At 39.0% G+C, this 24299-nt stretch overlaps 1 protein-coding gene across 1 annotated transcript in view; it reads left to right on the top strand.

Annotated features, from left to right (window-relative positions):
* Nucleotides 1-24296, top strand: part of HIBADH (3-hydroxyisobutyrate dehydrogenase) — a 111745-nt gene extending 87449 nt beyond the window's left edge. Inside the window, exons 5-8 of the mRNA XM_027968653.2 lie at nt 5821-5954; nt 7551-7627; nt 14463-14619; nt 23314-24296. Of these exons, the coding sequence (XP_027824454.1) occupies nt 5821-5954; nt 7551-7627; nt 14463-14619; nt 23314-23472 (527 nt within the window). The 3' untranslated portion in view covers nt 23473-24296. The remainder of the gene's footprint in view (nt 1-5820; nt 5955-7550; nt 7628-14462; nt 14620-23313) is intronic.
* The last annotated feature ends 3 nt before the right edge of the window (nt 24297-24299 follow it).

Genomic DNA, 24299 nt, shown 5'->3' on the forward strand with positions numbered 1-24299 from the left:
GCTCCCTGTGATACCTTTTTTATAAAGGGGAGGGGTGATTTAGGGTCTTGGATTAAAGTGCTTCTCCACTGTAAGGTTGATTGAAATCAAACTGCTACCAAGAGAAGTGATAGATATCTATCACTTTAAAGGAAGGGTAGTCAGCCACCCATTTTGAATGGTTTGGGCGTTTGCCTTTTCATTTGTCTGTACGAATGCATCCAGTTTTTCTGATCCTAGGGTTGTAGGAGAGAAACGCAGACGACATCATCACAGGAAAGTGTTAGATAAACCATCAAAGGCAACTACAAGTCTTTAGGCTTGTCTGATTTAATTACTGTCGTTACATGAAAAAATTCATTTTTTTAACTCTTTTCTCTAATCTGAAACTTTTTATAAATTATTCCATAAAATGAAACCTGCTTCAGTTTTGTGTTAGTATGATGGATGTGGGAAAGTGTATGTATATGAACTTGAGAATCCAAAATTACAGAATTTCAAAAGCTTTAAAGTAACTCAGTGATAATCTTGTCTAATCATCTCACTTTACATGTGAAAAAACTTTCTAGAAGGACAAATGCTTTGCGTGTCTGTGGGAACAGCTCTTGCATGTACTGTAGTCACTCATTTCCTGGCTCTCCCTTTGGCCCTCTCTCTTTCTGGAACACATACTGTATTTACTAAGCATCTCTTATAGACTGGACACTGGGTATACAGGGTGAATAAGCCAGAGTTGCTACTCTCCTGGAGCTAATTTTAATGTGGGGAATTCAGATCAGAAACAAATAAATAGAGGTGTTAACATAAACAGACGGTAATCTGTGCTGTGAATAAAATTAAATCTGGAAAAGGGGATAGAGAGTGGCTGGGTGCCATTTTAGATGGTTATGTTAGGGAGATAGGGAAGGCCTCTCTAAAGAGGTGACTTTTGAGAAAAAAACCTGAATGAAATAAAGGAAACAAGTATTAAATACCTAGGAAAAGAACATTCCAGGAAGAAGGACTAGCAAGTGCAAGGCTTTGAGAAGGGAACGTACTTGACCTGGTTCAGGAGCAGAAGGGAGGCCAGGTGGCTGGAAAGCAGTGAGTGCTGAAGAGAATGGTATGAAATGAGCTAGGAGAGGTAGCCAGGGACCACACCATGTACCACTTCGTAGGACTTTGGATTTTATATTGAGAATGATGGGCCACTTTGGAGGTTGGAGAGGAGGGAGGAACCATGAACTAGATTTATACAGTTGACCCTTGAACACCAAGGGATCTACTTATGTGCAGATTTTTTTCAGTATTTCTGTACTATACGACCCATAATTGGTTGACTCTTTGGATGCAGAGGGCTGGCCATAAATTAGACTCAGATTTTCAACTGCATTGGGGTGGGGGTCAGTGCTCCCCATCTCTGTATTATTCAGGGGTCAGCTATATTTTTAAAAGGATCCCTCTGACTGTTGTATGGAGAACAGGCTTTAGAGGCAAGAGCTGAAGAGAGATCAGGTAGGACCTGGCTGTCACAGCGATTCAGGTGAGAGATGGTGATGACTCAACCCAGGTTTAGTGATGGTTAAGGAGAGAGGAAGCTGGTTCACAAGTGTATGACAACTTCTTAGGATCGGGAACACATGTTATTCATCTGTCCCCCTAGGGCTTAGCACAGGGCTTGCTTTTTAGTAGGTTAATTTTGTTGAATGAATAAGACCAAACGAATGCAGCTTTCTTGTCACTTTCCCACATTGTGTTGCTTTTGAAAGATTTTGCAAGAGGTCTTCACTGTAATCTTAATGTCACTGGCTATGGACTACTTTAGTAGTTCTTAACTCTAACCAGCCTGCTTCCATTATTTATAGAATTGGCTCAAGCCAGCCACTGTTTAGCCATAGAGGCTAAAATTACACTAGAGCAGACAGCTTAGATAACCAAATAGGAAAGGACTCAAGATATTATATAGATGAAGAAAAAAACTACTCTGAAAAAGCTATTAATGTTTTCCTCTTTCATACACAGAACCTCAGAGAAGTGAAGTAATTTGTTTATAATAACAACATAACCAGCACACTCCCAAGCCAGGTATTTCACCTCTGGATCCTTTACTGTTTGTACCACGCTCATAGATTAATTTACGGAACAACTGTCTGTTGAATGTGATAATGGAGTGCTGACATAAGCATGACCCAAGTGCTCCCCTTGTAAGTGATTTACCGTGTCATGGAGGAATCAGGTCAGAAAGTCAAAGGTTTTAATAAGGTGTGTAAATGCTGTAATAAAATTAAGCATAGGGCATATTTCGGTTTTATATGTATAATACAATTACTAAAATATAAGGTAAAATACGGAGAAGGCAATGGCACCCCACTCCAGTACTTTTGCCTGGAAAACCCCATGGACGGAGGAGCCTGGTGGGCTGCAGTCCATGGGGTCGCTAGAATCGGGCACGACTGAGCGACTTCACTTTGACTTTTCACTTTCATGCATTGGAGAAGGAAACGGCAACCCACTCCAGTGTTCTTGCCTGGAGAATCCCAGGGACAGGGAAGCCTGGTGGGCTGCCGTCTATGGGGTAGCACAGAGTCCGACACGACTGAAGCGACTTAGCAGCAGCAGCAGCAAGGTAAAATAAATGCTCCCAATAGTCTAGCAGCTGCCTAGTTATATATTCCATATTTTCCTATTTTGGGGAGTGGATCTGATTTAAAACACATGGCAGAGTAATAAAGTTATTGTTTATTATTCATAGACATAAAAATATATACAATGTCTTCTGAAATCCAGGAGATTGTCTTATACAGCTTTAGAGTTCCAGCTGTCTCTACATTATTTCAAAACTTGAAATGGTTGCATTTATTTTGGGATAACTTCAGTTCAGTCACTCAGTCATATCTGACTCTATGTGACCCCATGGACTGCAACACGCCAGGCTTCCCTGTCCATCACCAACTCCCAGAGCTTGCTCAAACTCATACCCATTGAGTCGGTGATGCCATCCAACCATCTCATCCTCTGTCGTTCCCTTCTCCTACCTTCAATCTTTCCCAGCATCAGCATCTTTTCCAGAGAGTCAGTTCTTCACATCAGGTGGCTAAAGTATTGGAGTTTCAGCTTCAGCATCAGTCCTCCCAACGAATATTCAGGATTGATTTCCTTTAGGATTGACTGGTTTGATCTCCTTGCAGTCCAAGGGACTCTCAAGAGTCTTCTCCAACATCGCAGTTCAAAAGCATCAATTCTTTGGTGCTCAGCTTTCTTTATAGTCCAGCTCTCACATGCATACATGACTACTGGGAAACCGTAACTGACTAGATGGACCAGGTCTTAATTTTGTCATTGCAACAGGACCATGCTTGATAGTGACATACAGTTAAAGGAATACATGTGGAAAGTCAGAAGGTGGTCCCAGGAAATGCCAAAACTTTGGAATTAGCCAGTTTGGCCAGACCCCTGCATTGGAATATAGATTATGATAAAGTCAGAAATAATTACATCACATAACGAGAGGAGAAAAGAGTGGAAATACCGCAGACTTGTGAATTAAAAGATGAATCATTCTTTCCTTTGTGGTATTCTCTTAAATAACTTATTTCTTCTTTTTGAAATATGTGTTTGAACAAGTGAGAAAGTATACCTGTCAAAAGATTAACCAGCTGAGAACCATTGTCAGCATTAATTTTCCTTTAATAAATGACTCTCTGAAGCTATTTAGCAGCCTGTAATCTAGACACAAAGCTGTTGACCTATGATGGATAGTGCTGGGTTTGTTTGTAAGCTTTGACTTAAATCGTCTGCTTAATTTCTCCTGGTCAGATCAACAGGATTTGGAGTAAGGGTGGTTATGTTGTTTGAATTAAAATAGCCATAAAAACTGAGCAAAATGATTGTAAAACATTAATGATCCACCATCTTGGTGAAGTAAATTAGAAACTAACAAAATGACAGTCACTTAAACTTCACCATTATCAGAATGTTCAAATGACACAGATAAGCTAATTAAAAGCATTTGTTCTAATTGGGTTTTTGTACATAATCAGTTCCATAGTGTGTCTGAAAATATTGTGAAATAATGTAATTTAACCATATGTAAGCATCTCAGACTTTCATAGCATGTGGGCACTTCCTTTTCCAAGATTGTTTGGCTAACATAATGCTGACTTCTCTTCCTTTTAATAATTAGTTAAAAACAGCATGAACTGTAAAACAGAAAGGCTATCAGTTTGTGAAATGTTCACAATTAGAATGAAATAAAGATCTCCTCATTTGGCTTTTTATGTATAAAACCTGTATTTCATTGAATAAATTAAATTTAAAAGTAGGCCATTACTTGCAGCTGTCTAGTCTAATAGCCAGGTTTGATACATAGCACAAATAGTTACAGTTTCTTTATTCCTAGCTATACTATAAATAAGTTGTAAAGGCAGAAATTATACTAATATAGTTCTTTCACATACTTCCCTGGTTTTGAACAACAAAACCTAACCTGAAAATTATGAATTAAGATTTTTTTCTAATGCTAAAAGCAATAAATAATACTCTTGGTTTTATTTTATAGTTAATATTAGTATAGATGAGTGAAGCTCCCCCCTACTTCCTTTTTAAGACAAGTCTAGGCCATATTTTTTGTGCTGAAGTAGAATTTGCTTCTCCAGTCATTTCCATTTGTGAACATACTTCAGACATTTGAGAGGCTGAGGAGTGGCCAAACCATGGATAAAAGTTTATTTCTTCTTCCCGTCATATCACTAGGAATGAACTGCCCAAAAGGTGTATAGGTATACCTTGTTACATTGCTGTTTTCAAATATTGGGTTTTCCATTAAACACAGAATGGGTACACAACAATCCTACTGTGCACCCCAGGGAGCTATATTCAATATCCTGTGCTAAGCCATAATGAGAGAGAATATATGTATGTATGACTGAGTCACTTTACAGCAGAAATGAACAAGACATTGTGAATCAACTGTACTTCAACAATAAGTAAATTAAATATTTATTTAACAGAAAGAACCAACATTGTGGTAACCTTGACATGTCAGGTGATACTTAGCATTTTTTACAATAAAGAATTTTTAAATTGTGTATGCATTGTTTTTACAGACATAATGCTATTGCCCATGTAGTAGAGTACAGAATAGTGTAAATATAAATTTTATATGCACTGAAAAACCTAAATATTCATGTGACTCTCACCTGATTACAATATTCACATTACGGGGGTGACCTGGAACTGAACCCACAGAATCTTCAAGGTATGCATGCTTGTATAGCAGGAGGAAAAAGAAAAGTCAAGTAATAGCTGGAAGGTGCACATGAGAATAATCAGTCTAACTAAGCAATTGTTTTCTTTACCTTAAAAAAGAATCTTTCCATCTGAAATGCCTACTTGTTTATGGGAGAAAGAGACAAGTCCCTCTCTTTGTCAGTCTCTGTCGATAGTGTGCAGAGAGGGAGTGAGTGAGCCAGAGACCCCAGATCCAAACCTGGCAGCTGACCCCATGACTGTTCCCATGGCACAGGTACTGGTCAGGGTACAGGTCATCTTTTTCACACACTATAAGAGATGCATGGAAATAGTAAAATGCACATTTCAAATCCCCATGGTACTCCATGATCCTGCAAAAAACTTGAGATGAATTGAGTTCGACTGAATCTGTGTGTTGCCTTTGGCTTATGAGTAACCTTCTTAATACTTGACAATTAAAATATTCCAGGAGAGATTTATGCCTGATACAAATACAACTTGGAGGCAAGGTTTTTGATTTGGTTTGGAATTTTCTCTGATTTTATAATCTACTTAAACACTTGAAGAAATGTATCCCTCTGCTTCTATCCCTTTTACCCCCAAACCATTCAGGTGTGGGAGCCGCTCGGTCGGGGAACCTCACGTTTATGGTAGGAGGAGTCGAAGAAGAATTTGCTGCTGCCCAAGAGTTGCTGGGGTGCATGGGCTCCAATGTGGTGTATTGTGGAGCTGTTGGGACAGGGCAGGTAACGTTTTCACATCACTGACACTGATTTGATGATGTAAAATCAGCTAATGTTCCTTCTTTCTTTCCTGACGACAATCTGATTCTGCCTTACTCTGTTCAATCTATGGATGTTTTGTTTGCTCAGGTTTTCTTAAATTAGAAAAAATTAGTTTTCCATCATTCCTACTGGAAGTAAGCAGAGATCAGCCAATTAATTTAAAAAGATGTCAAAAGTTCCTTCATTTCAGACTTTGACATATTTGCCCCAGCGACCACTGAAGTTATCCTTAAAATGGCTTCTGTGTGAAGTGCTCATGTTGTCTGATTTGCTGTTACCCTCCCTCTAACTTTGTAATCGCTGCCACAGCTCTGTTCGTAGTACTGTTGGGTAGAAGTGATGTATGCACTTTAACTTTTAAAAAAACCCACAATTTTCATTAAGAAATGTGTTACATTATTTTTCTGGTCAGATCGAGGTGAGTGATCACACTGAATCTTGAAATCAAACAGGTTGTCCCCTTCCCACCCAATACTCACACTCCTCTTCATGCTTTGTCCTGGTCACTGGTCCCTTTTTTTTTTTTATCATCATATTCAGGACTATACTGTGATCTTTGATACGTCTATTGTCTCCATTCCCTTATCCAGTCAGTCTCCAGTTTCTGACTCTAGCTTCAGTGGCTCTCATTGTTCTGTCTCCATTCAGTCCACACATTACCTGGTCTAGTCTTTCATTGTGTCATGCCTTGTTGACTGCTCCCAGGGCCTCGTGGATCTCTAGACACTGGGTTTACCCCTCTGCCAACACTATAGCCAGAACTAATCAAGATGTTTGTGTCCTTGTAGAGTTCCCAGTTCTGACACTTTGTGTCGATCTCTGTTTCCTACCATGTCAAACTCAGACACTCCATTCCAACTCCCGGACACTCTATTCTAGCTTCCAGACACTCTATTCCAGCTTCCGTAGCCCTTGACCCAGTCTTAAACTGTCACAACTTCTTCCCATTCCTTAAAACCACTGCCCAGGAATCCATTTCCTTACTGTTCTCAAGAATATCTCATACTATACTCTTTCTCCTGGTCTCCTCCTTTCGCTCTCTTACCTATTTAAATCCTGCCTGACCTTCTGAGAGATGGTTTCAGGTTTCACTTCCTTTCTGCTACTGCCCTCAGGATCTGGGGTCTCTGAACTCCTGTCTCTGCCTACAGCTTCTCCCATGCAGTTTGCCCCTTAGTCGTGTTTGCTTGTACACTGCCCTTTTCATTCAGTGTGTTACTACTGCTTCCCCGGTTAGGTTGTCAGCCCCATTCCTGAAGGAACAGTCGTGCCACATCAGTCAGTATTTCCTGTCGTGCCTGCACCCATGGGAGTAACTCGGTCACCTACACTTCACGGTTCTTCCCTGGTGCAAGAGACACCCCCACCCCCGTCAGCTCTGGGAGCTTGTGTTAGGCTTGGAGGGAGGTTTGCAGCACCAAATGCCTTTTCCTGCTTGAGAGAATCAACAGTTGAATGCTCTTACTTTTAGAAATATGTAGAATTGGGTGAAGAAATCTTCCTGTGAGTTACGGCTTGAAAATAAATATATTTAATATGTACTCAATTTGTTTTCAGGCTGCGAAGATCTGCAACAACTTGCTGTTAGCTATTAGTATGATTGGAACTGCTGAAGCTATGAATCTGGGAATCAGGTTTGTTGAATAGTACATTTTCATATACTAACAATTTTTACGAGCTTTCCAATTTGATTTTCTGATGTTGAAAACAAATGTTCATGAGAGATAAATGAGTTGATCCAGAAACATTTTGAAAGTATTTCATTATTGAACTTTAATAGACTTTGCTTATTGGACAACCAGTAGGACCCTGGAGAGCATGAATACTCTGCCCTAAACCATAAAATGTGTTGTGCTGTATATTTGAAGTTACATTATCCTTTTTATATTGGGAGCTCCATTTCTTCTGTTATGTCACAATGCAAGAAACACTTTTACTATAAAATTTAAACAATTTTTGGCAGTGTAGGACAAATTCGTATAAAATACAGTTTTAATGTATAGTGAATTAGGCTACCATGTGACTGGTTTTATGTATTTATTTAAAATATAGTGCCCAGTATCTACACTAAAAGGACTCTTGGTTATTTATTCTCAGGATAAACTGGATGGCATTCATAAGACTGCATAGCATAACTCTTCATTTTAACTTGCCTAGGGTTTTACATTAAGATTTTATATTATCCTTACTTTACATTAACAATATATCTTTTCATTGAAATAAAATGGCATTCATACTTTGCTGCAATTGATTTAGGAATTAAGTTTTTCCTACGATGGGGATCATCCTTTAGAATGCTTAAGGTTAATGCCTTAATTTTAGTCTTTAATCTTTTGGGTTAGGAATTCTAAATATGATTAATCACCTAATTAATTTTTTGAATGTTTTGTATTTCATGAATATATTTCTTATTTTAGAAAATGCTTAATGAGAAAGATGCTTTTATTCAAGTGTTTTCTTCACACTTCCCAGAACTGCTTGCCAAATATATTACAAATCAGAGTAGTGTTTCATATCATAGCTTTTGATAAAAGTAATAAAAGAGCCAAAGTACTTGAGATATTTTTTAAAACACAGTAATGGATTCACATTTCCTCTTAATTACCATATCAAGATGCTGTTGTTTTATTGAATTGCCCTTGTCTCAGATGTTAAACTATCTTGACCTATTAAGTTGTCATGTTGTAATTGAGATAAAAGAGGAATTTGCTTTGCATCAGTGCTAATTGGTTTATCAATATCCTGTACCATTTACATTTTAAAATTGAATGTCTGTAAGATGGTAAGGCATATCTGTACAAAGTCTTCTGGTAGTATATAGGAAGCTTTTCAGAGTGTTGTGTCTGTAATGTAGCTAGTTTAGGCTATGGGTCACTTATCATAATTGGAAAACTAGTTATTAGTAACTTGTTTTCATGTCCATTCTTTAGACTAATTTTATGGAGGGAGACAATGTAAATTTCTGGAACCAAATTGCATATAAAATTAATTGGTATTGACAACAGGATTAGAGTATTAATATGCATTTTCAGCTTTAGAATTTTATCTTCATTTTTCTGGATATAAATGAGTATATAAAAGCCTAGGTTACACTATACCAAAATTTCCCTTTATTTTTGCCAGTTTATTTCATATTCTGCCCCTTACTTTAAGCATCACTGGATCAGAATGTTCATTAGGCATCTTATAGCATTCCTCAAATGGTTTTCCTAGCAAAACTCTTATTAGGTGATCGTTTTAAAATGAAATGTTTGTACAGTAAGTGCTTATGGAAGTCTAACTCCAAAGGCCAACTAATAAAAAACAGTATGAAAATCAGTTGAATCAAATGAATAAAATGTATACATTGGCTACTAAAGTAAGTTTATTATCAAAGAGGAAAAAAAAAGTGATAAAATTTCAAACAAGTATTAAGAGCAAAAGCAGTAAATCTTTTATCGTTGGCCTTGATACACTATGATAAAAACAATATTTGGAAAATATTAAGCTTTCAATGTTTAATTTTTCCAAAACTGTGTATTACTGTTATTGATCTATGCATGTATAAATAAAATATTTACAAATGTATATATACACACACATATATGTCTGAATTCAAAGCAGGAATTCATTATTTTTACTTATGTGCTATAATATTAATAATCTGTAAGTTTGTGGGACTCTACATTGTACTAATGAATTATTTTCATAACATTAGGATTTTATCAGTTTATCTTACAGAGATTCTCAGTAGTTTGAAAGTCCTAAAAATGATTGCTTCGGCTATTGTCTTTTCTCCATGGTTTACAGACATGGTTTAAAATGACAGGATTGTTCTCTAACAGAGTATAGAGAGCGACCACGATTTATTGAGCTTTGCAAGGTGAAAGAGAAAATTGGCATCAGCAAACATAAATTCCCAAGTAGTAAATTCCCGCAAAGTACTATAACATCAAAGTGGTTCAGCCACATTTATATTCTGTTCACTCTGAAGTGAAAATTTTCTAGAGCATTAATGTCAACATTTACAAATTGAGTCACTTGTTCCTATGAAGTGATCATTTCTGATTAATTTCATTCTCATAAGGCAGTGTTTTTTTCTGGAACACTGATGTTTCCCTTTTTTAAATAGAATAAAACTGTATAGTTTTAAACTCTTATTGACCCTATATGATCTTTTACAGTGAATGTTTATGGATGTCAGTGAAAGTTTAAATGCTATAAAAAAAAGTAAAGCATAAAAAGCATTGGTGTACAACATATTTTGAGATTCTTTTTTACTGGACCTTTCTGCCTTCTAATTGGGTTCTATTTAGGACTCAGAGCATAGTTTTATGGTACTAAAAATGCCTTATGTGCCTTAGAGAGATTTTGTTCCCATGCACCACATAAGAATAAGGTTGGTAATGTGTTTTGTTGTTTTGTTTTCATTTTCCTTCTACCAGAAATTGTGTTTTTGTTTGGTTTTCTTCCCCCCCCCACCCCCCCAATATGGGTGGTGTAACAAGTTATTTGCATTACCACCAGGGCCCAGGGCCCTATAGCAACAGCCATATTGTCTCCTTCCACCAAAAGAAGCTTAAAACAGTTAAACTTCTGGAAGGCTGTTCAAGATGAAGACTTTCCCACTAGCATAACTTTAGCTTCTTGGCTACTGCCGTGAGATGGTGTTGCCTTTTCATTTAAGTGATGACTGAGACCTCTCAGTTGTATACCCTAATAGATAAAACATATGGCCAAAGGTTTATAATAAAGGTTTGACCAAATTTGATGGCTGATTTAGTCATATGGACTACCCATATGACCTAGTGAGAGTCAGGGTGGTGAGTCTGGGTGCCTGTTGATGACCACATCCCAGCTCTGCCACCAACTTAAACTTTTCTCATCTATAAAATGCCAAAAATAATAGTATCTATCCACAGTAATAATAGGATCTATTGTGAAAAGTGAAAGTGTTAGTCACTGAGTCATGTCCAACTCTATGTAACCCATGGGCTGTAGCTCTCCAGGCTCCTCTGTCCATGGGGTTTTCCAGGCAAGAATACTGGAGGTAGCCATTCCCTTCCCCAGGAGAACTTCCCAACCTAGGGATTGAATCCAGGTCTCCCACATTGCAGACAGGTCCCTTACCATCTGAGCTACCAGGGAAGCCACGTAATCTGTTGTGAGGAGTAAATAAATTCACCCATGTCAATCTTTTAAAACAGTTCCTGACACAGAGTAGGTGCTTAATACATGGCAGTTATTGATGTGATGGTGGTGGTTAGTATTTAAATTGTACGTTAATGTTTTTTTCTTCATAATGCTTCTCACTGGCTAGCATTATGTATTTATTTGTTTATTGCCTGTCTTCCCAACTAGAATGCAGGCTCTGTGAGCTTTGTCTGCTCATCCATGGCACATAGTAGGCACTCAGGGAAGGTTTGTCAGGTGAATGAAGAGGAAAGAGGGAGGGAGGTGGGCAAGGCTCTTCCCTCTGCCTTAGGTAAATGTTACTATGTGGATGTCCTAACTGGCCCACTCTTGGAGGGCAGGCACAGCCTCTTGTAGGCTGGCAAGTCTGCATAAACTTTGGTGAATAAGGGAATGATTGATTTAAATTGACCTCGTCTTGGGTGTTTCATTTCCAGATCGATTCCTGTGATACACACATCTCAGTTTAGGGACATCATTTGCTGTGTTCTTATATAAACCAGACAGTATAGATACTTACAGAGTCTACAAAGTGAGCAAACTTTTTTGGCCTTTAAAGCCTTGGTTACAGTGAAGACAAACACTTGGCTTCCCTTGAATTTTTCTTACAGTTTATGCATCATTTTTACTTCTCTCAAAAGTTCATTTAAAATTCTTGTGTTTTAAAGGTGAGTAGATTTGACACAGTGACGTTTATTTGAGTTGCATTATATATGCGGTCAGAGCAATGAATTCATTCTCTGTTTATATCAGAGAACATTCCAGCAATTGTAAAGCCACATGCATGCATGCGCGTACTCTCGAACCACATCCAGTGGCAAGTTATTATGGGGACTGACAGACTGTCATCCTTTTGATGGCTTGAGCTGTATATCTCCTGAACAGCAATGGGGCTCTTATGCAGAAAGTATCATATGTTCCCAGCCAATTTACAGGGAAACAGCAATAACATTTTATCATGGTTGAGAGCCCAGTAGCTGCTTCCTATTAAACTTGCCCTTTCAGATACCTGTCTTGGATTAATTTGTTGATTTCAAATGGAAACTCAGTCTTCTCCAGTGAAGCATGACGTTCTAGGATAGACTCCCTGAATGACAATTACTGTGTATTCTAGCTGGTTGCAGACCATTACAAGCCTTGGGCACAGTGGAAGACAGAGGACTTCAGTAACTGATTTTAATATCATGTCTAATTTTAGCTGTCAGTTATATATATGCCAGTGAAAGAATCCTCAGAAAGATGAAATGCAAAACACTTCTAACTTGCTCTTTTTAATGATACACTTTGCTGTTGGGGGTGTGGGGGGATGCCTTGGGGAGGAGCGGAGAGGGAGCAGCCATCTCCTAAAGGGTATAGCATGGTGGGGAAGCATCAGATTTGAAAAGTGAATAACAACTGTCACCTTGTTTTTTGGTGTGCCCCTCAGGGTGCTTCTAAATAGTAACATGTTCACCAAAGAGAGTTCCATAAATCAGTGCCAGTATTTTTCCTTGAACATTCAAGCAAAATGAAATGTAGGGTTTTACAACAGATAATAAGCTGTGCTCCCATTTGGTGAGTATTATAGACAGAGTATGAATTTCTTTAGCAATAAAGAGCATTGTGAGGCACTGTTGAGTCCAGGCTGGTAAGCAGGGGAGTATCTCTGCTGCTCAGAATGTGATGAGCCATTTTAAAAGAAAATTTAAGTTAGGAAGCTTGAATTACATTTCAAATGGAAGGAAAAAGCAGTGTTTTGGGGAGGGGGTCTTTAAAAATATCCCCTGTTCATAGAACAAAATATTTGTGCTTAGAATATATATTTGCAGTTACAGCAAATTAACGAATTGTTCATTTGTGACTTTATTTTTCACAGTTGTTCCATAAGTGCATTGTCTTTGGGTCATCTGCTACCATAGAACCCTGATAGCCTGATTATATTTAAAAGAGAAAGAAAGCATCAGTAGCAAATTATACATGTAACAAACTTGGATCTTTATAAAAGAATGAATGAAGCTGTTCAGGTTACTTTCCAGCAGAGTACAGTTGAACAGCTGACTTCAATGGAATCTTTATCTGTTACGATCTTTTAGTAAAAACTGCTCATTATAACATGGCCCACTATGTGAATTCATGTAGATGGCATGCCATATTGTATTCCTTGAATCACAATTGCTCCTTGAAAGTCTGATTACATAACATTTGTATTATGTGTTAAGTCCTTACCCATCCTGGGTATTAGCCCTCGACCCCACTTGAGCATTTGGAAAAAGGTTTTCCTGGTTGTTATATTCCGCCCTGGAAATAAACATATATTTCAACACACAGGTAATAAACAGCATGCTAAAATACACAATTTAACATTTATATGTCTCTTTTTAATCTTTTTTTTTTTTTCCATTCTGGAACGGATTAGTTTTAAGGAAAAGCAGAAAGTTTTATTTGAAACTTGATTAAAAGACACTCAGCAAAACAGTGCTTCCCAGACTGCACTAAGATACTTGAAATCAAAGTAGTACAGCATTTTAATTCTTCTTTTTTTCCCTGGGTCCACATTTGAACAGCCGTTTATGCCATCAGCTCAGTGATAGAACAAATGATGTTTCCGCTTGGGCAGGCTTTGTTTTATCAGGATCAGTAACCTTATCAGCAGTTGACCCAGAACTATAATGCATGCCTCTGAATAGATAGCATATGTCACAGCTCTATGCAGACTTGCTTCATAAGCAAGATGGTCTAATGAAGATTTAATAAATAAGGAAAAGTTTACAGCAAGAAATGTCCTCTTTTATAATAATAACTTCTCATAAGCTCATTTTACTGCTCATGACTCATGTCTTGCATTTATTCTCATAAAAGCTAAAAGAGTAAACATACACATAAATGATACATAGACTCCCATGATATGTAGCTTATCTGTCAGTATTTCTTTCTGAAATATATCATTTGCAAGTAAAGACTTAAGATGATCATCTTGGCTTAAGGTTCTTAGGTGACGCATAAATGCGATAATGTCCAAAAGACTAGAAAACCTATGTGTATGATAAGCCAGGAACACTTTTTATGCAATTATATATTGTTTCTTAAAAGCAGGGTAGCACAGGTTTTCTCTATGTAGAGTGTCCTGGCTCAGAAGTGTTTCTTCACTAGCTTTTAACACCCTATAATTTAAGATTGGATTCTTCACTCATCTGTCTGCTTTGATTTTTCAAGACATCATAAATGGAGAGAGAAGATGGAGCACCCTCAGACGTAAATAAGTCACACGTGACTTGTACACTTTGACATTTAACACTTCTTTCCTTTGACCTTTGACAGGTTAGGGCTTGACCCAAAACTCTTGGCTAAAATCCTAAATATGAGCTCAGGACGATGTTGGTCAAGTGACACTTATAATCCTGTGCCTGGGGTGATGGATGGAGTTCCCTCGGCTAATAACTATCAGGGCGGATTTGGAACAACACTCATGGCGAAGGTATGGGAAATGCAGTGACTACCCAAGAGAGTGGGGAAATGTTTCATGCTCTGTTCTTCTCCTTCCATCTTTCCCTCCATCATTCTCTACCCACCCACCTTGCCACTACCTCCCTCCCTCCCCAGGGCTCACCACCCCACCCCACCCCCACTCCTCCCTGCTTGTAACAAAGCACACCTCTATCCTGGAAGGCAAGATGACTAAAATAGTGACTCACTCACAGGAAATTAGTTCAAACTTAGCTTGGATAAAAACCCTTATCTTGTTCATTTTTAATCCTAATTTTTAATTCTCATCCTTTTGGATGAGAATAGATTAGGATGTTTCTCTTGTACTTGGCTTTGTTTGTAATGTGAATCGGTAAAATTTTGTTCTGCCTATAGTTTATAATCTTCTTGTTTAGTCATTTACCAAGTCCTTAGAAATGGGAGCAGTAAGCATTTTCTGATGGCTAATAATATAATGTCATTAGATGTACATATCACAGAAGAGAGGATCTCTCTCATGATACTAGATTTCTAAATACACCTTCCTGCTTTAAGAATATGTGTTTATGTGTAAAGTCATTTGAAAAGCAAATTATCGGCCTTCTCTCATTTGTGATTTCAATGTTAGAAAATACTTTTTAGACAAACAGACTTCCAGATTTTTGCGTAGTGTGTTGCCTCATTCTCAGTCCCCACAACCCTGCCCTTTACTTTTCAACCAAAGTAATAGTACGAACACTTGGATATGGTGCTCAGGTCACCCTCGCCCATTCCCCATGATGTCCGTGCATTCTGCTTTTCGACTGTGCCTTGACTTTGTCCACTTGCCCTCTCCACCACCTCCAGTGCCTTGGCTGAACCTCAGTTGGATGCTGCTACATCAGCCCTCAACTGGTCTCCTTGCCTTTCATTCTCATCGTCTCCAGTTCATTTTCCATGACATGGCAAAGAGTGGGCTTCCTAAAATGTAAAAACCTGATTATGCCGTCTCTCCTGTTAAGTCTCTTTAGTGGTTTCCAGTTACTTGTAGGTTAAAGTCCATCTCTGCACGTTTTCTTAAAGGCCTTTGCTCTCCTCCCTGACTCATCTCTGCTTCGCGCTCCCCTCCTTTGCTTTAGCCACATGGAACTCATTTGGCCCCTCGTTTTTCCCTCCCTGGCAGCCCTGCGCCTGGTCCGCCCCAGGCCTACCTCAACGCTTCCTCTCCCTGTAGCCCGACCCCTGGCGCATTGTCAGCTCACTGGAAATATTTATTGGGTGAAGCCAGGTTTGAAACTATGTTTCTTATTTTGTGGATTTTGTAGTTTCATTTCTCCTCATGTTTCATTTAAGAAAATACTTATTTTTATGCCAATCTGTACCTTGTATTTCAGCTTGCATATCTTCCACACAGGCTTTTATTGATATAGTGTGCTGTGTTACTTTTATTGGAGAAAGTAGCTCCTTAAGTGAATTGTTTTCACAAAGCTGCAGGGTCGTTTATCAGGACACAGAAGAGTGAAAGAATCGCATTTATGCCCAGGTTGCTTTATGTATCTGTGTGAAGTAGGTTGTGACCTGTTGGCTTGTTTGGTTTCTGAAGTACTACTAATGGCTGCATTTGAAAAAGCAGCTAACAAGTGGCCTGTGAGCAGTGCTGCCTTTATTTTGGGACTCTCAACTGCAGCTGACCTCTGTATCACACCTTTCCGTCCACCATTTGCTCCAGTATCCCTGCCCAGGAAGAATCTGTCCCTACTGAGGTCCTTGAAAATTATTTCCTTGATAGTAGAAGATAGCATAAGACAATTCAGTAGTAAAACATATGAACATTGTTCTCTTTTGCCCTTGTTTTCTCTGTAAAATGCAGTTGTCATTTTCCTTGCAAAGAACCAGACTTCTGAATTTTGCTTAAAATGAGAGAGTTTACACAGAAATGCTTTCCTCACCTCAGAGAGCTGTTAGTGAAACACACTATAGATGATGAGACTTGTGTCGAGAAATTGATAGAGATTAGAGAAATCCCCATTAATGCTACTGATGAAAGCAGTCATACCTGCTTGGGCAGATGAGGCTATTTGTTGTTGTTCAGTCACTAAGTCGTGTCAGACTCTTTGTGACCCCATGGACTGTAGCATGCCAGGCTCCCGTCCTTCAGTTTCCCTGATTTTGCTCAAATTCATATCCGTTGAGTCAGTGATACTATCTAACCGTCTCATCCTCTACTACCTCCTTCTCCTTTTGCCTTCAGTCTTTCCCAGCATCAGTGTCTTTTCCAGTAAGTTGGCTCTATGCATCAGGTGGCCAGAATATTGGAACTTCAGCTTCAGCATCAGTCCTTCAGTGAATATTCAGGACTGATTTCCTTTAGGACTGACTAGTTTGACTCCTTGCAGTCCACAGTACTCTCAAGAGTTTCTTCAACGCCACAACTCGAAAGTATCAGTTCCTCAGCACTCAGCCTTATGGTCCAGCTCTCATATCTGTACCTGACTACTGGAAAACCATACCTCTGACTGTATGGACCTTTGTCAGCAAAGTGATGTCTCTGCTTTTGAATATGCTCTCTAGGTTTGTCACATCTTTCCTTCCAAGGAGCAAGCATCTTTTAATATCACAGCTGCATTCACTGTCTGCAGTGATTTTGGAGCCCAAGAAAATAAAATCTGTCACTGTTTCCATCGTTTCCCCACCTGTTTGCCATGAAGTGATGGGACTGGATGCCATGATCTTAGTTTTTTGAATGTTGAGTTTTAAGCCAGCTTTTTCACTCTCCTCTTTCACTTTCAAGAGGCTCGTTAGTTCCTCTTCACTTCCTGCCATTAGAGTGGTATCATCTGCGTATCTGTCTGAGGTTATTGATATTTCTCCCAGCAATCTTGATTCCAGTTTGTGATTCATCCAGCCCGGCGTTTCACACGAAGTACTCTGCATATAAGTTAAATGACTAGGGTGCCAATATACAGCCTTGTACTCCTTTCCCAGTTTTGAACCACTCAATCGTTCCATGTTGCTTCTTGACACACATACAGGTTTCTCTGGAGACAGGTAAGGTGGTCTGGTATTCCCATCTCTTTAAGAATTTTCCACAATTTGTTGTGATAACACAGTCAAAGGCTTTAGCATAGTCAGTGAAGCAGAAGTAGATGTTTTTCCCTTGCTTTCTCCGTGATCCAGCAAATTTTGGCAATTTGATCTCTGGTTCGTCTGCTTTTCTAAACCTAGCTTATACATCTGGAAGTTCTCAGTCCACGTACTACTGAAGCCTAGCTTGAAGGATTTTGAGGATAATCTTAGTAGCATGTGAAATGAATGCAATTGGACAGTAGTTTGAACATTCTTTGGCATTGGCTTTCTTTGGGATTGGAATGAAAACTGACCTTTTCTAGTCCGATGGTTACTGTTGAGTTTTCCAAATTTGCTGACATATTGAGTGTAGCAGTTTAACAGCATCGTCTTTTAGGATTTGAAATAGCTTAGCTAGAATTCCATCACTTCCACTAGCTTTGTTTGTAGTGATGCTTCCTAAGGCCTACTTGATTCACGTTCCAGGATGTCTGGCTCTAGGTAAGTGATCACACCATTGTGGTTATCTGGGTCATGAATATCTTTTTTGTGTAATTGTATATATTCTTACTACCTCTTCTTAATCTCTTCTGCTTCTGTTAGGTCCATACCATTTCTGTCCTTTATCTTGCCCATCCTTGCATGAAATGTTCCCTAAATAGCTCGTTTTCTTGAAGAGATCTCTTGTCTTTCCCATTCTATTGTTGTCCTCTATTTGCACTGTTCATTTAAGAAGGCCTTCTTATCTCTCTTTGCTATTCTATGGAACTCTTGATTCAATTGGATATGTGTGCGTGCTAAGTTGCTTCAGTCATCTCCAATTCTTTGTGACCCTCTGAACTGTAGCCTACCAGGCTCCTCTGTCCATGGGATTCTCTAGGCAAGAATACTAGAGTGGGTTGCCATGCCCTCCTCCAGGAGATCATCTCAATCTAGGAATCGAACTTGTGTTTCTTTTATCTCATTCATTGACAGACAAGGTTCTTTACCACTGTCATCACCTGGGAAGCTCTCAGTTGGGTATATCTTTCCCTTTCTCCCTTGGCTTTCACTTCTCTTCTTTCCTCAGCTATTTGTAAAGCCTCTTTAGACAACCACTTTGCCTTCTTGCATTTCTTTTTTTGGGGGATGGTTTTGGTTCAGTTCAGTTCAGTCGCTCAGTCGTGTCCGACTCTTTGCGACCCCATGCATCACAGCACACCAGGCCTCCCTGTCCATCACCAACTCCCTGAGTTCACTCAGATTCATGTCCATCGAGTCAGTGATGCCATCCAGCCATCTCATCCTCTGTCATCCCCTTCTCCTCCTGCCCCCAGTCCCTCCCAGCATCAGAGTCTTTTCCAATGAGTCAACTCTTCTCATGAAGTGGCCAAAGTACTGGAGTTTCAGCTTTAGCATCATTCCTTCCAAAGAAATCCCAGGGCTGATCTCCTTCAGAATGGACTGGTTGGATTTCCTTGCAGTCCAAGGGCCTCTCAAGAGTCTCCTCTAACACCACAGTTCAAAAGCATCAATTCTTCGGTGCTCAGCCTTCTTCACAGTCCAACTCTCACATCCATACATGACCACTGGAAAAACCATAGCCTTGACTAGACGGACCTTAGTCGGCAAAGTAATGTCTCTGCTTTTGAAGATGCTATCTTGGTTGATCATAACTTTTCTTCCAAGGAGTAAGCGTCTTTTAATTTCATGGCTGCAGTCACCATCAGCAGTGATTTTGGAGCACAAAAAGATAAAGTCTGACACTGTTTCCACTGTTTCCCCATCTATTTCCCATGGTTTTGGTCACCACCTCCTATACAGTGTTATGAACTTCCGTCCACAGTTCTCAGACCCTCTACCAGATCTAATCCTTTGAATCTATTCGTCCCCTTCACTGTATACAATCATAAGGGATTTGATTTAGGTTATACCCAAATGGCCTAGTGGTTTTCCCTACTTTCTTCAATTTAAGCGTGAATTTTTCAATAAGGAGCTCATGATCTAAGCTACAATCAGCTCCTGATCTTGTTTTTGCTGACTGTATAGAGCTTCTCCATCTTTGGCTGCAAAGAATATAATCAATCTTATTTTTATTGACTCTCTGTTGATGTCCATGTGTAGAGTTGTCTCTTGTGTTGCTGGAAAAGGGTGTTTGCTGGGACCAGTGTGTTTCCTTGATAAAACTCTGTTAGCCTTTGCCCTGCTTTATTTTGTAGTCCAAGGCCAAACTTGCCTGTTACTCCAGGTATCTCTTGACTTCCTACTTTGTGCAGAGGTTAAAGCGTCTGCCTGCAATGTGGGAGACCTGAGTTCAGTCCCTGGGTCAGGAAGATCCCATGGAGAAGGAAATGGCAATCCACTCTAGTATTCTTGCCTGGAGAATCCCATGAATGGAGGAGCTTGGTGGGCTACAGTCCAGGGGTCACAAAGAGTTGGACATGACTGAGCGACTTCACTTTCACTTTCACTTTCCCTATGATGAAAAGTACGTCTTTTTTGGTGTTAGTTCTAGAAGGTCTTACAGGTCTTCATAGACCTGGTCAAATTCAGCTTCTTCAGCATTAGTGGTTGGGGCATAGACTTAGATTACTGTGGTGTTGAATGGTTTGCTTTGGAAGCAAACCAAGATCATTCTGTTGTTTTTGAGATTGCACCCAAGTACTGCATTTGGGACTCTTGTTAACCAAAGGCTACTCTATTTCTTCTAAGGGATTTTTGTCCACAGTAGTAGATATAATGGTCATCTGAATTAAATTTGCCCATTCCCATCCATTTTAGTTCACTGATTCCTAAAATATTGATGTTTACTCTTGCCAACTCCTGCTTGATCTCGTCCAGTTTGATTGACTCAAGGACCTAACATTCGAGGTCCCTATGCAATATTGTTCTTTACAGCATCAGACTTTACTTTCACCACCAGGCACATCCACAACTGAGCGTTGTTTCCACTTTGGCCCAGCCACTTCATTCTTTCTGGAGCTATTAGTAATTGCTTTCCACTCTTCCCCAGTAGCATATCGACCTGGGGGACTCTTCCTTCTGTGTTGTATCTTTTTTGCCTTTTCATACTGTTCATGGAGTTCTCTCGGCAAGAATACTGGAGTGGTTTGCCATTCCCTCCTCTAGTAGACCACGTTTTGCCAGAACTCTTCACTATGACATGTCCATCTTGAGTGGCCCTGCATGGCATGGCTCATAGCTTCATTGCATTATGCAAGCCCCTTCACCATGACAAGGCCTTAACTTACTAGGAGATATTTTGCTTAACTGCTATTAGATCTCATTGTGTTGGGGGAGATAATGTTAGTGTGTTCTTAAAGCAGAGGCTTATATGTTCATCTCTTAACATCATAAAATTCTAATATAGGGTGTGTATATAATCAGAACATAATTAGAACATCCAAAAACTCCTCAACCTAAAAGTCTGTTTCTGATGGCCTCTAAGGAACAACTTATGGAATATCATGACCACTCTTGTTACTTACTTAATGTACCTGTCTCCTTGTAAAATGCAATGACTTGGTCCTTCATTAATTTGTTGAAAACTTTTGCAGTTGTTTTATTTTTTCCCCTGAACCACCCACTGAGCTCATGAATTCATAAATATTTTTATTTGATTAGTGAAATGGGGCATTTGTTTGTTTTAAATTACATGTTACAGACTTCAAAGGATGCCTTCTTTTCTTACATTTCAGGACAGACAAGCCGCTTAGAGTTTTATAGACTAAATCACCTTTCTCTTTTTAGAATGTCTGTCCTCTGAGGTAGCAGCTAGCAAAGCTATTTTAGCTGCCTTTTTTTTTGTTTTATTAGCTCTTATTTGGGATATTTACTTGCCCATTTGAAAACCTCTAATAGACTTTCCTTCTCAATATTGTTGTGTTCTCCTCAATATGTTATGTTTACTCTAAGTTTTTATATTCTAGTTATATTTCTAGGTTAAAAACTACAGGCAGTCTTTCTATGTAGATTTTCTGTCATTTTTAAATAAATGCATCTTACAGATATGCAGCAAAATGATACTGACAAGAGGCTTATCTGCTTGTCCGGGTATAAGCAATAATGTAGCTTATTCACCCACATTTATTAAATGTGTGGGCAATAATTAACCTTGCTTTTTAGTGGAAGCTATAGACAACTTTTAGGTTAAGTAGACTTTCCAAATCTATGTGTTTGCATGTGAAAATATATAAGTAAGCACAAAATCATGTTAACACCTATAGCATCATACATATCCAAGCGGCTAGAGATTTAACCCATTCTTTAAACTTTCCTTCTTTTTTCTTTGAATCATTTCCTCCTTTGAGTGGACGGTATCCATAATTGCTCATTTATGAAGAATGTTCCTCAAAGAATACAAATGGTCCTGATCTTGCCTCCTTTTTCATTGCTTGTTGACTTTTCTGTTGATGAGGCAATGAGGATGGTAACAGTAAGAAGGCAATCTAGTTGGTTTTGCCACTTGTGCAGCTCTTATATAATCACAAATAAAATGAAGTGTGGGGAATATTGTTTCAGTTATCCATGCTCTCATTGTCTTCCATTTATTCTACATATTTCAAGGTGGGACAAGATTCTATTCTTAGTAGAAGATATCATTCACCACAGTTTAACTATAAAAAGTTTATAATGTTAGCTTTTGTCTATTTTTAAACAACTGTAAGTTTTCCAAAACTCTCAGAATGAAGCATTAGCTCTCAGAGATGTTAAAGGGTTGATGTGATGCTGTCTGTCCATTGCACTTGAAAGAAAATCCAGCCTTCTCACCAAACATCATAAAGTTTTCTTGTTCCACCTCTGCCCATCCCCAGGTTCATTTCCCTCCCCAGCCCCTTGCTCACTCTAGTTCAGTCTCATTGGCCTTCTTACTGTTTCTTGAACATCCAAGCTATGCCTCCTTCGGGCCTATCCCTTGCTCTTCCCCCCGCCTGAAACTTTTATTTCCCAGCTCTCCAAACAGCTCACTTCCCCCTCACATTCACATTGTAGGTCAAGTGTCTTCACCTCGGGAGGGCTTCCCTAAACATCTCATCAATCAGAACTCTCTTCCTTCCACTCTAGCCCTTGCTATGTATGACTTCCTGACCCCTTACCCTGCTTATTTTTCCTCATCACTTGTTATTATCTGGAAGTTCAGCAGTTGTTTTCCTGTCTGTCTTCCACACTGGACATGAAGTTCCTAGAATAATGACTTGGTTTTATTATGACTACGTATCACCAGCACTTAGAACAGTGTCCAGCACACAGCATTTTTTAAATATGTGCTAAGAGATTGAATGGATATTTTCATCATTGATAATTTCATCATGCTTAATTTCATATTGGGGTTTGTCTTAGGCTTACAGGCTTCTGCAGATGTGAAAAAGCATTTCTCTATGTGGTCTCATCTGGATGGGAACATACCTGTCCAGAGTCAAAACAGATAGGTTTTGTGGAGGAGTGTCCTCTCCACTCCTCCACAAAAGGTTTGTCTCTGGAGCAATTTTGTAGCTGTAAGATAGCACTTATAAAATATTTATAGACACACACAGACATATAACTTAACATCATTCTTGTAAGTATCTTATTTTTTCAGATTTCATTTTTTCTTCTTTGAAACCCAAGCATTAGGAGCCACAATTCCAAAGTGAGCCTTAACTGCACAGCCTCAATGTATTCCCTCCACCCTTGTTTGATTTAGGATCTGGGATTAGCACAAGACTCTGCCACCAGCACGAAGAGCCCAATCCTTCTGGGCAGTCAAGCCCATCAGATCTACAGGATGATGTGTGCAAAAGGCTACTCAAAAAAAGACTTCTCATCCGTGTTCCAGTTTCTGCGAGAGGAGGAGACATTCTGAATTTGCCCTTTGGCTATGGACACTGTTGGAAACCAAACTCTCTTGGAGCCACTTATAGCTCACTTCACAAGTAAATGGGCTTAATCAGAGGTCACCTGTCTGCTGTTGATTGTCTAGGTCACAATAAACCCTGGGATTTTTCACCCATTTTTAACTGCTTATTGTTTTTATCTATTTAGCAAACACCTAGTACCTGAATTTTCTTTTTTTTTCCTTTTCTGCAAGCCACTGATGGTCTCTGCTAGCTAGCCAACTGACCTTTTTCAAAAGTTTGATTCCTGAGCATCTTCAGCTGAAACGTTGCCTACTTCAATCAGGATATTATTTACTCCACTTTTCACTTTCACAGTTTCACAAATAAGACCAGTTTTTTTTCAACAGGATAAAACCTATCTTCAAGGAAGGAAAAGAAATTGGTATGAGGAAATGAGTTAGGGAAAGGGGAAGTATAGTGAATTACTCCCTGTGTCCCTCAGGAAGTTTGTCCTGTTAACCCAGTGGTGGTGGTCTTGCATTCTGAGGTTATAGTTTATTTTCCAAGAGTTGATAAAGCAAGAGAATGCCTTGCTGCATGTTATGTAATTTGGACCCTGTTATAGTATCTCGGTGTGCCCCTCTTGTAACAACTCCCAATACTCAGCAAACTTTTTTTTTTAATATATTTTTGCTTCCTTGTACATTCTTACTACATATTTTTTGACTTCAGAAGAATGACTTCTTTAGAACTGTTTTAGAGCCAATGATATATGCTTTAGATAATTATTACATTATCCTAAATATAACCATATTATTTTGAATTCAAATAAATTTCTATGCTGATAATACTT

Source organism: Ovis aries, chromosome 4 (genome assembly GCF_016772045.2).
Source record: "Ovis aries strain OAR_USU_Benz2616 breed Rambouillet chromosome 4, ARS-UI_Ramb_v3.0, whole genome shotgun sequence".
Taxonomy (NCBI): Eukaryota; Metazoa; Chordata; class Mammalia; order Artiodactyla; family Bovidae; genus Ovis; species Ovis aries.